We start from the raw sequence: 14,123 nt of genomic DNA, 5'->3' as shown, positions 1-14,123 counted from the left end.
GGATGGTCCCTGCCCAATGAGTTTGCAAAGCAAATAAAAAAAAGCCAAGCCAGGACAACACTGTATGAATAGTTAAGGCAGGCAAGTAGTGTGTATGTTTTACAACTGGCAACAAACAAAAACAAACAAAATAAAAAGTCAAGAATTTTTATTTTTTTTAAACAGAGTCCTTAAAACAAGTCTCAATGAATTATGGAGGGGTTATCTAAGGAGATTATTGGACATTGTTTCAACAAAGTCTGCTGTAGCAGAAGAAAGAAAAGTAGCTCTTTGAAACGTTCAAAACTGAAAGCTATCCCTTCGTTTTCAATGTAATCAAGTGAAAACCATCTGATTCAGTCTGCTTATTTGATTTACTTTTAAGTAGACTGATTAAATGAGGGGAAGAGAAGCTCTAACGGAGACTGTCAACCGTAATGAAAGACAGTTCGTGTTCCAATGTTTAATTAAAAAAAATGATCCAAACTTATACACATGCTAAATTTCTCACAAGAAATCAACTTTAAGGCTGCCCTTTAAAACTGCTGAAAGAAAGAAACATATGGCTTAAAATTCAGTTTTACTAAAACAATATTTGTTAACTTTTCACCTAGACTTTTCTCTCCTTGGGAGAGATGAGAAAGAACAAGTGAGGTGGGAAAGACCTCGATTATTTTCCAGACTCTCAGCTTTAAAAAGTCTCAAGCTATTATGGTTGTGAACACACACTCAGGTAATATTTTCAAGGTTAAATGATGCAGACAGCCTGACCCATTTATTTTTATGGATACTAAATCAGATACTATATTACTTCAAACATTACTTACATATCATGAACAGAAAAATAGTTAAGAAAGGACCAGTAGCATTATGAACATCTATGCAATCCACTCTGAGGCTACATTTATACTATAGGGTGGGTAATTGACAAATCGATTTGGCAGGTCTTTACTAGGGATGTTAAAATGTGATTATTCATGTAAATGTGTAGCTGAAATTTTCAGTGGATACACATTTACACGTCGAGGGGGGAAAAAAGGGAGAAGAGCGCCACTGCTCACAGGAAGCCAGCTTTTAAGATGGATCCCTGTGAACACCAGCTCTCATTTCTTCTCTTCCTCCCCACTCCCTGTATCAGAGGCAGAAGCACAGGTGTGTAGGTGGCTTAAAATCCGGCTCTCTGTGCATACTAGCTCCCATCTGTATCAGAGGCAGCTGTAAGGGAAGGGAAAACAAGTGGTTCCCACACATACCAGCCTCCACCTTCCTCCCCCACTGCTGCCTCTGATACATAGGCAGCAGGGGAGAAGGGGGGCTGCATGTAATGGAGAACCCAGGCTCATCAGTTAACCGTGTTCTCGCCCACATATTCACATCTCTAGTCTTCACTAGATGCACTAAATCAATCACAGATTGCTCTCTAATTGACCCTGTCACTCTATCCCAGACAAGAGGAGAAAAGGAAAGTTGATGGGAGAGTATCTCCCGATGACCCCCTGCAGCATAGACCTTGCAGTAACTTGACTCCAGCTACTTTATTCATATAGCTGGAGTTGTATATCTTAGGCTGACTTTCTGCAGCCGTGTAGATTTAGGCTGAGTGACTGATCATTTTCAGTAGGCATGACAAAAGGTGAATGTCACTACAGGTTGAAACTTTGTGGTCCCGGACTCTGTGGTCCAGAAGGACTATGGATGTTGCTGGACTAGAGCACCCCAGGCATAGAAGTTGTCAGCACCTGGGAGCAGAGCTGTCTGTCAGGGCCAGTGGAGCCCAGAGGGCATCAGAACCCACTGCCAGTGAGGGCGCCAGAGCCTGCGGGGAGGAATGGCACAGAGCGGACAGCCAGCGGGCCTGGGAAGGAGGCCAGAGCGGGGTCAGGAAAAGGGGTGGGAGGGTGCTGAGCCTGCAGCCAGCAAAGCTGGGGAACGGGATACAGAGTTCACAGCTGGTGGGGTCACGAAGGTCTACAAAGCTGCCACTCCCTGGGCTGTGGAGCTCACAAGGCTGCTTCAGGCAGGAGGCTGTGGCAGCAGTGGCAGGTATCTAGGGAGAGGAACCCAGTGGAGAGGCTGGTCCCGACTCAAAATCTTTCCTGGTCTGTAAAACACTCTTGTCCGGGACCAGTTAGATCCTGAGGGAGCAAGACCAGGGAGGTCCAACCTGTAGTTTCTTTTTCCTGAGGTGGCAGGGAGGGCCTCAGCTTTCAAAAGCATGGGAAATGCTACAGTAATCCAGAAGTAACCATTCCTAATTTTAGACACTTGTTATGAACTGATACTTTGAGATTAATGCCGATTAAAGAATTAAACTTTAGGGAGATATTAACATAATCCTTTGAAATCTGTTCCAAATCGTGTACTAACTGTTTGCTTTACAAAAAATCTAAGTCATATCTAACACTATTTTTGTGGAAGGGCTTTTTGTACATCTGTTTTAGTTTAAGTCCTCCCTTGTCTTCCTTATATTTAAAAAAGTTTGATTAAGAATCAGATACAGAATAACCACTGACATTTAAAAAAAATGTAGAAGTCAAACAATATAACAAGAAATTTTGAGCGTTACAAAAGTAGCATGTTTCAGACTAATTTTATCCACAAGGACTCATAATTGAAATAATTCCAAGCAACAAGTAGAATAAAAAATTGTTTGACTTTTAAGGGAAGTTTCATTATTACTATACTCCTATTTGTTGGTAAATCATATAAGCATCAACATACCAGATTATAACCCCCTCTTTAAAAAAAAAAAAAAAAAAAAAAAAAAATCTTGTAATGAAATCACCTTCCTAGTACAAAGATTTGCTTGTTTCCCTACCATTTAATAAAAATGGTGCATTTATCAACTAATCCTGGTTATTGGATTTACTTTAATACATTTTAATAAGTTATCTTGGAAAGTTTTAATATTGTCAGTTCCAAAAAAGGACATGGAATGATCAAATTCTACAGGATGGACATCTTTTATCCGGCACCCTTGGGACCTGACCAGACCCAAACCAGGGAATTTGCTGGACTAGATATGGTTTCCTACAACTGCTCCCAGCCACTGACTCTGCCAGCTGGGGAGAAGAGGCAGAACGACATCACCCAGCTCCTGCCAGGCTGCCTTCTGGGCTCCAGCAGCCCATACGCTTCAGTGCCACACTTCACAGGCTGCTGGGTCTGGCTCTTGAGCCTGGTCAGCTGCCAGGTGCTTGGGATCTAGTCCCAGCCCCATGGCAGTTTGCGGGGTCTGGCCCCACTTCCACGGGCTGTCTGGGGCCCTAGCCCCACACTGCAATGGGTTGCTGAGGCTTTCTCCAGCCCCGGAACTGGTCCCTCTGCTGAGGACTACAAAGAATGCGGGCTCCCTGCAGCAGCCCACAGGCTCTGACCCTGTTTCTGCAGGCTGTTCAGAGCTCAAGCCCACGCTGATGAGGGCTATCACCAGCCCCAGCCTTGGTCCCACTTCCACGGGCTGCCCGGGGTTCTGGCCCCAGCCCCACACTGCCACAGGCTGTCACAGGCCCGATCCTGCATTGCTGGGAGCTGTCCTGACCCAGCCCCAGTGCTGCAGGCTGTCGAGGGCTAATGCCAGCTTCTGCCCCGTCCTGCAGCTTCAATCCAGACCCTCTTGGATTGCCCTCCTGCCACTACACTACTGGAGTTCTCTGATACAGGAACTTCCATGTTCTGGACCAGAGAATTCGAGTTTTGGGAGATGCAACCTGTAGTCAAAAGCTTTCTTTCCACCTTATAGTTGGCCCTGTTCTAAGCAGGTTGAAATAATTGACCTCCTGAGGTCTCTTCCACACTGTACCTTCTATGATTCTATGAGAAGTGACAAGACTTGTCAAATAACCATAGAAATGTATGGCTGGAAGTGACATCAAGAAATCATTAAGTTCACTGTGGCAGAACCAAGTAAATCTAGATCATTCCTGATGAGTGTTTGCCCAACTTGTTTTTAAAAGTTTATAATGATGTGTACTGCATGACAGCCCATGCAACTTAGGTTTTGATTTTACTAAACCGTAGATATCTTGGAGCGGGAGGAGCAATTCAATATACTGCTTTTGGCAGGAGCCATTACTACACACCTTATTACAGATGTTGTCACACTGTGTGAATGGACTTTCAGATTCATGAATGACTAGCCTTTCCATTTACAACTGTGGAGAGCTCCTTCCCCAACTCCATTCATCACCACAAAACATCTATGGCAATAACAACTGCCAAGTATGTAACTAGAGATGTAGCAGGCCCAGGCTTGGCGCAGGAAGGGGCTGCTTTGCATCTCACAGAGCAGCCCATCTGATGGGACCCCCATAGACAGGGGCTGCTGACACAAAGCAGTCCCTGTCCACGGTGCCCTGGGCTGGCTGTGAACAGAGGCTGCTCTGGCCGGGTAGGCAGCCCAGCTCATGCTGGGGTCCGGGACCTTCCCTCACTGAAGCTCTGTAGTTTAAATGTTCTAAAAGCTCGGCGGGCAGGCAGTCCAGTTCTTACTACATTTAAATTGCAGAGTGGCTGTGGGGGTAGGTCCCAGACCCGGCAGGAGCCGGGCTGCCTTCCCTTATCGACTAATCAAGTAGTCAATAAAAATTCTATCAACTACTCAATTAGCCAATTAACCACATCTTAACGTCCCTAAATCTAATACTCACTGCCAACAAGACAATAATAAAAAAAAACTCTTAGTTCTGTTGTGCATTATTGTAGTGTGCAGATTTAGTATGTTTGAAACATGCTGCATTGACTTAAGTCTTATTTCTCAGAAAAGCAGCACAAGATACACTACCAGTTACTTCACAATGAAATGCAATGATCCGTTCTAACCTGTGAACATTTCTATGAGTGAGAAGGTTGTTTGGTATTCATTTTCTTTCAATCACTGACTTTTTGATTGGATCTTGCCAATAAGAGTACAATGAATACAAACTGGTGATGGCTTGACATACGCAGTTCTCCGCTATAAACTAGAGTAAGGGCTTGTCTACATTAGGGATGTAAGAGGTTAATCAGTTACCCAGTAAGAATTAGCCTTATTGGTATGCATACCCAGTAATAGCAATCCCATATCCCAACCATGACATGAACCAGCTGGGTCCCCAGCCTCACAGTTAACCAGTTAAATTATTACAATTTCAGGAGGCCTCCAACCTGTGATGTGATCGGTTCCTTGGGAAGTGTTGCAAGTCGGGGGCGTCATAACACGAACACTCATTTACGACAGGCACCATGCACTATCGTAAATGCAGGCTGAGGACATAAGTCAGGCGTTTTCAGCCCCTTCCACACTTACAACCATTTTTGTAAGTGCAGTGGGGGGGGGGGGGGGTCGCAACTCGGATGGTCGCATCTCAGGGGTTTCCTGTGTATTGTTTAACCAGTTAACTTCAATGGATATTTATATCCCTAAACTACATGCAAATTTAACTTATGGTGTAAATTCAAACCGATTTATTTCAACTGGTGCTAAACTTCAGGACATACGTTTTGGTTTAAACCAGGCTTATTCCTGTTTATATTATATTGACCAGGATGAGATTTGGCAAAACAAAAATAAGCCACTCAAACTGAAATAAAGTCAACAAACCAGTTTAAACCCATTTAACTCAATGCCAAACCAAAGACCAAACTAATTTCAAACTACTAAACCACCATCAAATGAAAACTTCTCAGTTACTATTGACATCAAATGGTAACCTCTCAGTTATTGGTTGAACCAGTGCCCTCAAGCTATAGATGGTCTCATTATCAACCTCTTAAAATAGTGGTTTCTTGGTCCTGTAGCTCTGAAGAGCATTTTCAAGATGATGTGAAGCACCTGAAAGCTGTAAAGAACTGATATTTGCTTACTATTGCATCATAGAGTTGAGAACTTGGGCTCTGTCTATATAAGAAGAGATATCTTTTGGATTACACTGTATGCAGAGTTAGTTGTTTTAGACCAATTAAACAAGTAACACTGGAGCCTGTTCTACTTGGTCATATCTGCCAGGCGTCTAAGTTAAGTCAGCTGATCAAATTTACAGAAGACACCCAAGTTGGAATCTGGGCAACTGAACTATAGAGTGAGCTGAAGAGAATAGAGCAGTGTGAGTTTCAAGTAGATAGGGAAAATTAGGTACAAACCTTTTACTCGGAGAAAGGCAACTACATCACTTGTGCATGAGGACATGAGGATCAGAATACAAGTCAGCAATAGACAACATAGGCTAGCAAATAGACTGCATGAGCAGCCCTTGATCTTAGTGGGGCCACAAGACTGTCATAACCCATATAGCCTCCTTGGATAGGGTAGTTTTGCTAATTGTGCTTGCATGCCTAGAATTTGCAGGCTGTGTCAACTGAACTGTAGCAGTGCTTTGATTGCAGGGTTGTATGCAATCAGCACTCACCTCACTTCACATGCCTTTGGTTTATGTGCATGCTACTTCAGTAATGTCAATAGGAAAAAAACCTATGTGAATGGAAACCAGTGGAACCTGGCAACTCTACACTTGGGCAATGGTAAACAAACTGTCTTGTAAGCCACACACAGAACCTCGATGGGCCATATGCAGTCCATGGGCTGCAGGTTGCTCACCACTGTTAGGAATACACTGCTAATTAAAGCGAACTGTCTCTTTATACTTCAGAGGGGTAGCCGAGTTAGTCTGTAACTGGAAAAACTTAAACAACAAATAGTCTGGTAGCACTTTAAAGACTACCAAAACAAGTTCTACTAGACTATTTGTTGTTTTTTAAGTGTCTTCTTATACACCTTTTTCAGGTACCTACCTACTACAATTGGTACTGGAAAGGTGTGGTTCTTAGAGATGAGCTATTTTCAACATTTCAAAGCACAAGACTTGGAGGACTACACACCTCATTTGTTCACTGGACTCAGTTAAAACTTCGTAACTGTTAGATCCCTATCCTGACCTAAAAAGAACAACGACGGATACATTTTTCAATGTAGTCTTTAAAAGAAGAGGGAAAACAAAGGGTCCCAAAAGTGCTAGTACCTTTCCCACTGCAGATTTAAAAAACAAGCTTAAAAATTGTAAAAACAAAAAACTATTCAGCTGCAAAAATTATAAAGTTCACTATCTACATGATCTATACATCTAATTCTTGGATTCATGTCCCCACACACTATAGCACAACATACTCCATTCTCCAGGTCTCTCTCTAAACTACTAAAAACCTGACATTAAGAACTAGATTGGACAAAGTACTAGAAAAAGTAATGATCTAATAGTAATAAGTACCTCCCATATCTAAATTATGATTTTTTTAAACTGGCATAACAAGAAACTTTTGCCACACTAGTTTTCAATATAAAAAAATCAATATAAATTATATCTTTATTGAAAAATAGCCTTGTAAAGTATACTCAGCCCACCAGAACACACATGCAGGGTCAGTTAATCTCTATTCCACAGCTAGTTTTCTCCTCTTATGAAAACTGGAAGGTGGTAACTGGGATACCGGACTGCATCTGAGCTTATGAAGGGAGGGAGTGCCATAACAAGTATACATAGACTAAGGTCAGCAGGGATCACCAAAATCATCTAGGGCACGTCTAGACTACATGGCTCCGTCGACAGAGTCATGTAGATTTGTTTACTCGGCAAAGGGAAATGAAGCGGCAATTTAAATAATCGCCACGTCATTTAAATTAAAACTGCTGCCACACTGTACCGATCAGCTGTTTGGCGGCACAGCGCTGTAGTCTGGACGCTCCGCGTCGACATCAAAAGCATTAATCGACCTCCCTGGTAAACCTCATCCCACGAGGCATAATAGGGAGGTCGACAAATGCCTTTGATGTTGACCGCGGAGCATCCAGACTACAGCGCTGTGCCACCAAACAGCTGATCGGTACAGTGTGGCAGCAGTTTTAATTTAAATGACGTGGCGATTATTTAAATTGCCGCTTCATTTCCCTTTGCCTATAACTCTAATGTATATGGCTCTGTCGACTGAGCCATGTAATCTGGACGTGCCCCTAGTCTCTGCAATGGACATAAAACCTCACAGACTCACTCCTGCAATAGGCCCATAATCTTGGCTCAGCTACTGAAGTCCTCATAGCTTGATTTTAAAACTTCAAGAATTATTCCAGTTAGAAGTCAGCAAGTGACCTCTGCACCAAACTGCACAGAAAGGTAAAAACCTTCAGGTATCTACAGTCTGACCTTGAGGGGAAATTCCAACAGATCCCAAATCTACCTACCAGTTAGACTTTAATATGTGGGTGGGCCCAACCAATAAAACACCTCTGAAATATTTCTCTGTGGTAATTCAGAACCCTCTGTAGTTCTAGCATTCCCCTCACAAGTCATTAGAGATGTATGGTAAATGCAGTCGTCAATGGACCATATGCCATTGTAGACAACCTCATATCTTCTCCTCCATCAATTTGTCAAGCTCAGTTTGAGTTTTGAAATAAGATGTTTGCCCCCACTATTTCCCTGGGAAGACTGTTGCAGAACTTAACTTCTCTAGGCAGAGGTTTCTAACCATTAATTTCAAGCCTAAATATGTCAACAGTTAATTTACATACATTTGTTTTTGTGCCAGCTCCTCTCCCTCTCAGGTGTTTATCCCTTTAATATATTTAGAGAGAGCAATAGCATCCCCCTTAGAGCCTTGTTTTGTTAGACTAAACAAGCTAGGCTATTTAAGCCTTCTTAATAAGGAAGATTCTTCAATCCTCTGATCATAGTAGTAACCCTTCTTTGCACTTGTTCCACTCAATTTTTCTTAAAAATGGGAAATCAGAACTACACACAGTTTTCTAGATGAGGTCTCATCAGTGCTTTGTACCATGGTAATAACACTTCCTTCTCCCACCTCATATACCTTAAGATCGAATTAGCCTTTTTCCATGGCCGCATCATACTGGCAGATCATAGCCATCTAGTGATTGACCAAAACACCCAGATCTTTGCCCTCTGTCATTTCCAACTGAGAAGTCCCCACTTTAAACAAAAAAAACCCTCTGGTTGCTAGCCCTTAAGAGCATGAACTCACCACACTTTACAATATTAAATATCACCCACTTCCATTATTCCAGTGTTCACGGATGTCTAAATCTTCATGTAGGATTGGAATATCATCTGTATTGGCAATATCTCCCAATTTCATATCATCCATTTATTTTATTAACACATTTCCAATTAACGCCAAGGTCTTTAACAAAAATATTAAGTAAGATTGGTCTGAAGACAGATCCTTAAGAAACTATGCTAGTAACCTACCTCCAGCCTGACAGTTCACCCTTTAATATGACTCATTATAGACTTTCCTTTAACCAGTTCCTTACCCACCTTGCAATTCTTGTATTAATCCCCATTTCTTACAGTTTAACTAGTAAACTCCCAGTATTAAATGCTTTGCTGAAATCCAGGTAGATCACCTCTACTACATTTCTTTTAATAGAAAATTCATTATTCTCCCAAAGAAAGAAGTTAAATTAGTCTGGCCAATTCATCTTTTATAAAACCACACTGTACTTTATCTGAATAGCCATTTACCTCTCTGTCTTCCACTACTCTCTTCCAGTTTTTTTTTTTTTTTAAGACCTCGCAAACAACTGAGAACAAACTAACAGGCCTGTAGTGTCCCAGATCACTTTTTCCCCCTCTAAAATATAAGCACTATATTTACAATTGTGTAGTCAAAGGGTACAACATCCATAATTTATGAACTCATTAAATATCTTTGATATAGGGCTTACAATTTCGTATGCTCTTTGATGAGGATGCTACTACTTTAGTACTCATTCAGCTCGGCTGCCTTTTCTTGTTAGTTATATTAAGGAAATGACCCTACTGTGAACTCTATGCTGAGCAAGACAAATGCCAGTGAATTCTTGATCATCCGTGGGAACAGGGTCCCTTCAGGTCTTCTCTCCTGTTTCCTTTACAGAACCAGAAAAACCTTCTGTTAACAAGCCAAGATCACATTTCTCTCCATCCTTCCTATTCCTTACACTGCCAAAAACTTTTAAACTGGTTAAAAGTATTCACCGATTCTAGAGTCACTTAATATCTCCACAGTCCCAAATTTACTTGTTTGATCATATTAAGAAAAGAAGTTAAGAACTGAAAGGAAAACTTTTCAGAAGTTTGTAAAGTTTAATTCCTGAGTACACCAAGAACATGCACCATCCCAGCTGGACCACCTCTTCCCTTACTCCTAGACTGTGAGATATGAACTGATTAAAACTAAACATTATGATGCTTAACTTGAAACTGTTTTAGACAGTTGAAAATGGAGAATGTCAGTATGGACTGAAGTTGACCAGCATATCCCTTTCATAACACCAAAATCATTTCATTTTGGTGTTACAAAAGAGATAGCATGAAATCACCAGCATAACTGAAACCTAGCAGCGCAAAACTCTAAGGGTGATGGGTGCTTCCTCACTCTTGAGCAAGATGTCTGTAGAACATAGAATCATAGAATACTAGAACCAGAAGGGACCTCCCGAGGTCATCAAGTCCAGTCCATTACTCACAACAGGACCAAGCACCATCTTTCTATTCAACAAACGCTATTCCTAGCCTCCCAACCTCCTCCAGTGCTTCAATTTACTATTCAAACAACTTGTCTTTGACTCCCAATGAAACACAGCAGCTTTCCTCCCATGAAGTCTCCATAAATACTCCAAACTCACCCAGTGCCACCAGTTTCATTACCAAGCCCTCCATGTCTATAACCTTTCCCCTACATTCTCAACTTCCTGGCCGGGTTGATTTGGTTGGAATTGGTCCTGCCTAGAGCAGGCGGCTGGATTTGATAACCTTCTGAGGTCTCTTCCAGTTCTATGATTCTATGATTCCATCCAAGCACGTTCTGTCCCACTCGGGCTTGGTCACACATGGAAATATTAAGGAGCAGCCACATAGTTAGCTTAACGTGTACACAAGATCTGTTCCCTAAATCTGTAACCCCCGCTTCGGGTCAAGTCTCAAAAAAGAACAGTGGGGAAAGTAACTTACCACCCAAGTCAGTCCCCCGCTGCCACCGCCACCTCCTCCGGATTTAGCCATTTTCTCCCCGTTGCCTCAATATAAATAAGGACGCGCTAAGAGGACCGAGGCCGAGAGGGGGCTTCACCCCTGACCTCAAACGACACAGGCACAGCTGGCTCGGGTTCACCCTTTGCGCGCGCGCGCGCACACACACACACACACACACAGCCGGCTTGCGGGTGCGTACGGCACCGGTCTCCACAAACACACACACACACACGCGCGCGCGCTCGCTCACTCACTCACACCGCGCCCCCCAGGCCCGTCGGTCCCGGCCCGGCGCCTATGTCATGCTGAGGAGCGCAGCCGAGTATTACAAAGTCCCGGTCACTCTCCGCTCCGCGTGCGCAGGGCCGGGCCGCCCCGGCGCGCCGAGCCCGCACAAGGCGCTCGTCCGCCGGCCGCTCTCAAACTCGAGGCTGGGCGGCGGCGCAGGCAGGCCCGGCCTGCGGGTCTCGCTCACACCGAGGCGGCGGGCGGGGGCGGCGGCAGGTCCCTCGGCGGCGCCGCGGCGGCTCCCGAGCCCCCAGCGGCCCCGAGAACAGCGTAAAAACGGGATTAAAGGTCCGGCTCCAGCCCAACCCCCCGCGCCGAGCCGCTGCCGCCGTCACTTCCCCGCCCCCCGCAACGAGGCCCAGCTCTGAGACAATAACTGCGCTGCCCCCGTCCGGCATAACCGCCGCCGAACAGCGCCGGGCCGGCCCTCAGCCAGCCCGCCAATCACAGGCCCGCCGCGCTCACCGCCAGCCAATCAGAAAAAAGAACAGCGCGCCGAGCTAGGCCTAGCGCACGTCACTGCGGGTAGCAACAAGGAAGACGAATCCCGCCAAGCGGGGGCGCTCCATCGCGGTGCGGAAGCCGCGGTCCTAGGGACGGTCCGTGGTGCTGATGCAAGACGGGTGCGGGGGGCTGTTGGCCGGTGGGGGGCTGAGATAAGGCCAGTGGGGGGGGGGGGGGGGGGAGGGGCGGAGAATTCACCCGGTGTAGGCAAGTAGCCGGCGTTCAGGGGCGGGGACACGGTCTGCGGGGCGCTGAGCTCGCTGGAAGCGCCCTCTCCAGCACGGGAAGGTTTTTCCTGAGTCCTCTGGGAGCAGGAGGCCCTGTTTGTCGCTGGGGAGTGGGGCTGCCACGAGGGGAAGGCGATTCCTAGGGAGGCAATGTGCTGGGACAAGAACACTTCAGTTGTAAGCCTCCTGCTGCTGCTGCTGTCAGACCCCAGGGCTTCCGTTTCCTAGTGTTTAAAGTTGGGGGTGTAGGTTTGTAAAGCGGATTAGATCGCTGAATACCTATTAAGGGGCAAACGCATGGTAGCCACCCTGTTTCTGCCCCCTCTGCCTTTTACCAGCCAGTTAGCCTACAACTAGAATTTGGATTTTTTTTTTAAAGCGCTGCTGGGACCATATCCAATGAAAAACTAACAATTTGGCTGCATTTCAGAAAGTCATTAAGGCCTTATTTAATGTGTCTTAAGTAGGAGTAAAACACTGCAGTTAATGTGTATGGGTGTGCCACTGCCCTCTATTGGCAGTCCCATGTGTGCTCATAGGAGGTGAAAGAGGAGGTGGGTGAAGTAACCTTGTATTGGACTAACTCAGTGGTCCCCAACCTTTTGGGGCTGCTGGGTGCCTGGAGGCGGGGCCACTCACGTGCCAGGCACCCAGGGACGGGACTGCACACGTGCCCCGGAGCGGGGCCACCCATACGTTGCGTGCCCAGTGCCGGTGCCACCCATGCGCTGTACTCCTGGGGCCGGCACCGCTCCTGCGTTGCATGCCCAGGAGCCAGCAGCACCCATGCGCTGCGCGCCTGGGGCCGGCGCCGCTCCTGTGCCACGTGCCCGGGGTGGGGACGCTCTTACGCCACATGCCTGGGGCTGGCACAGCCCATGTACCGTGCACCTGCGAGCGGGGCCGCCCATGTGCCGTGTGCCCAGGGGCTGGCACTGCCCATAGACCGCGTGCCCGGGGCTGGCACAGCCTTTGCGCTGTGCACCTGAGGGTGGGGCCACCCATACGCCGCGCACCTGGGGGCAGGGCTGGCCCCAATCACTTGGCAGGTGCACAGAAATGGCCCGGTGGGCGCCATGGCGCCCGCAGGCACCACGTTGGGGACCACTGGACTAACTTATCTTGGTGAGCAAGAAATGCTTTTGAGCCACAGAGAGCTCTTCTTTAGGCTGGGCATGCTGAGCATCACAGTTAACTGCAGGGGTCTCAAACTCGCAGCCCATGGGCTTATCCCTAGCCAGCATGTTTGTGCAATTCACTCCAGTGGGCTGGAGGGAGGCCTATCAGTTACCAGCCCCCAAGCCCTGTCCCTTTCCACTATCACCTGCCCTCTCCCCCACATGGCAACCTGTCCCCGAGGATGGGGCTTCAGGGATTATGGGTAGGCCTGGCACAGTGCAGTGACAGAAGTCAAGCCCCTCTACGCTTCCAGCAACAGCAGGAGTTACAAGCGAACTAGGAAGGTGTGACTGCTGCCACTGCCCCACACCAGGTCTCACCCTCACCCCGTAATTCCCGAAGCTGAGTCATCAGAAACAGGGTGCTATGGGGGCGAGAGTCAGGGTGATGGTGGGAAGGGGGAGGGTTTGGGGGCCAGAAACAGGTAAGGCCTCCCCCCGGCCCTCTGGAAGTCTCAGGTCAAATTGCACAATTACTCTGGCTGCGGATGATCTGTGGGCTGGGAGTTTGCCACCCCCTGTTTAACTGTGAAGTGGAACATCTTGTTTAGCATTAGTATATAGCACATATTCTAAAGAGACTATTCAGTGCAGAATGTCTGTTAATTAAGGATGTTAAAAATTATGTAATAGGGTAACTGCTGAAAATCTCAGCAGTTACACTATTACCCTCACTGTACCCGATTCCACTCCCAAGGACGAGGCTTCACTGTTGCAGCCAAGCCACCTCCCTGGAAGTGGAGCAGGCTGCCCTTCTCTGCTTGGCTCCCAGAGAGGTGGCATTGCTGAATGTAACCAACACCATTAACTGATAAGCATCCACTTATCGGTCATTTACACTCAAACATTCCTACTGATTATACCTCTGGGCTGTGTCTACATTGGCACCCCTTTCCGGAAAAGGGATGCTAATGAGACCAGTCGGAATTGCAAATGCCGCGGGG

At 46.2% G+C, this 14,123-nt stretch overlaps 1 protein-coding gene across 1 annotated transcript in view; it reads right to left on the bottom strand.

The window, feature by feature from the left end:
* The window catches only part of TOP2B (DNA topoisomerase II beta), a 115,533-nt gene extending 103,864 nt beyond the window's left edge, over positions 1-11,669 (bottom strand). Inside the window, exon 1 of the mRNA XM_006134319.2 lies at positions 10,962-11,669. Coding sequence (XP_006134381.2) covers positions 10,962-11,012 — 51 coding nt within the window. The 5' untranslated portion in view covers positions 11,013-11,669. The remainder of the gene's footprint in view (positions 1-10,961) is intronic.
* Positions 11,670-14,123: the final 2,454 nt, after the last annotated feature.

This window comes from Pelodiscus sinensis, chromosome 2, assembly GCF_049634645.1.
Source record: "Pelodiscus sinensis isolate JC-2024 chromosome 2, ASM4963464v1, whole genome shotgun sequence".
Classification (NCBI taxonomy): Eukaryota; Metazoa; Chordata; order Testudines; family Trionychidae; genus Pelodiscus; species Pelodiscus sinensis.
Note: the sequence above shows the minus strand (reverse complement) of the source record. Positions and strands in the feature narration are given on the sequence as shown.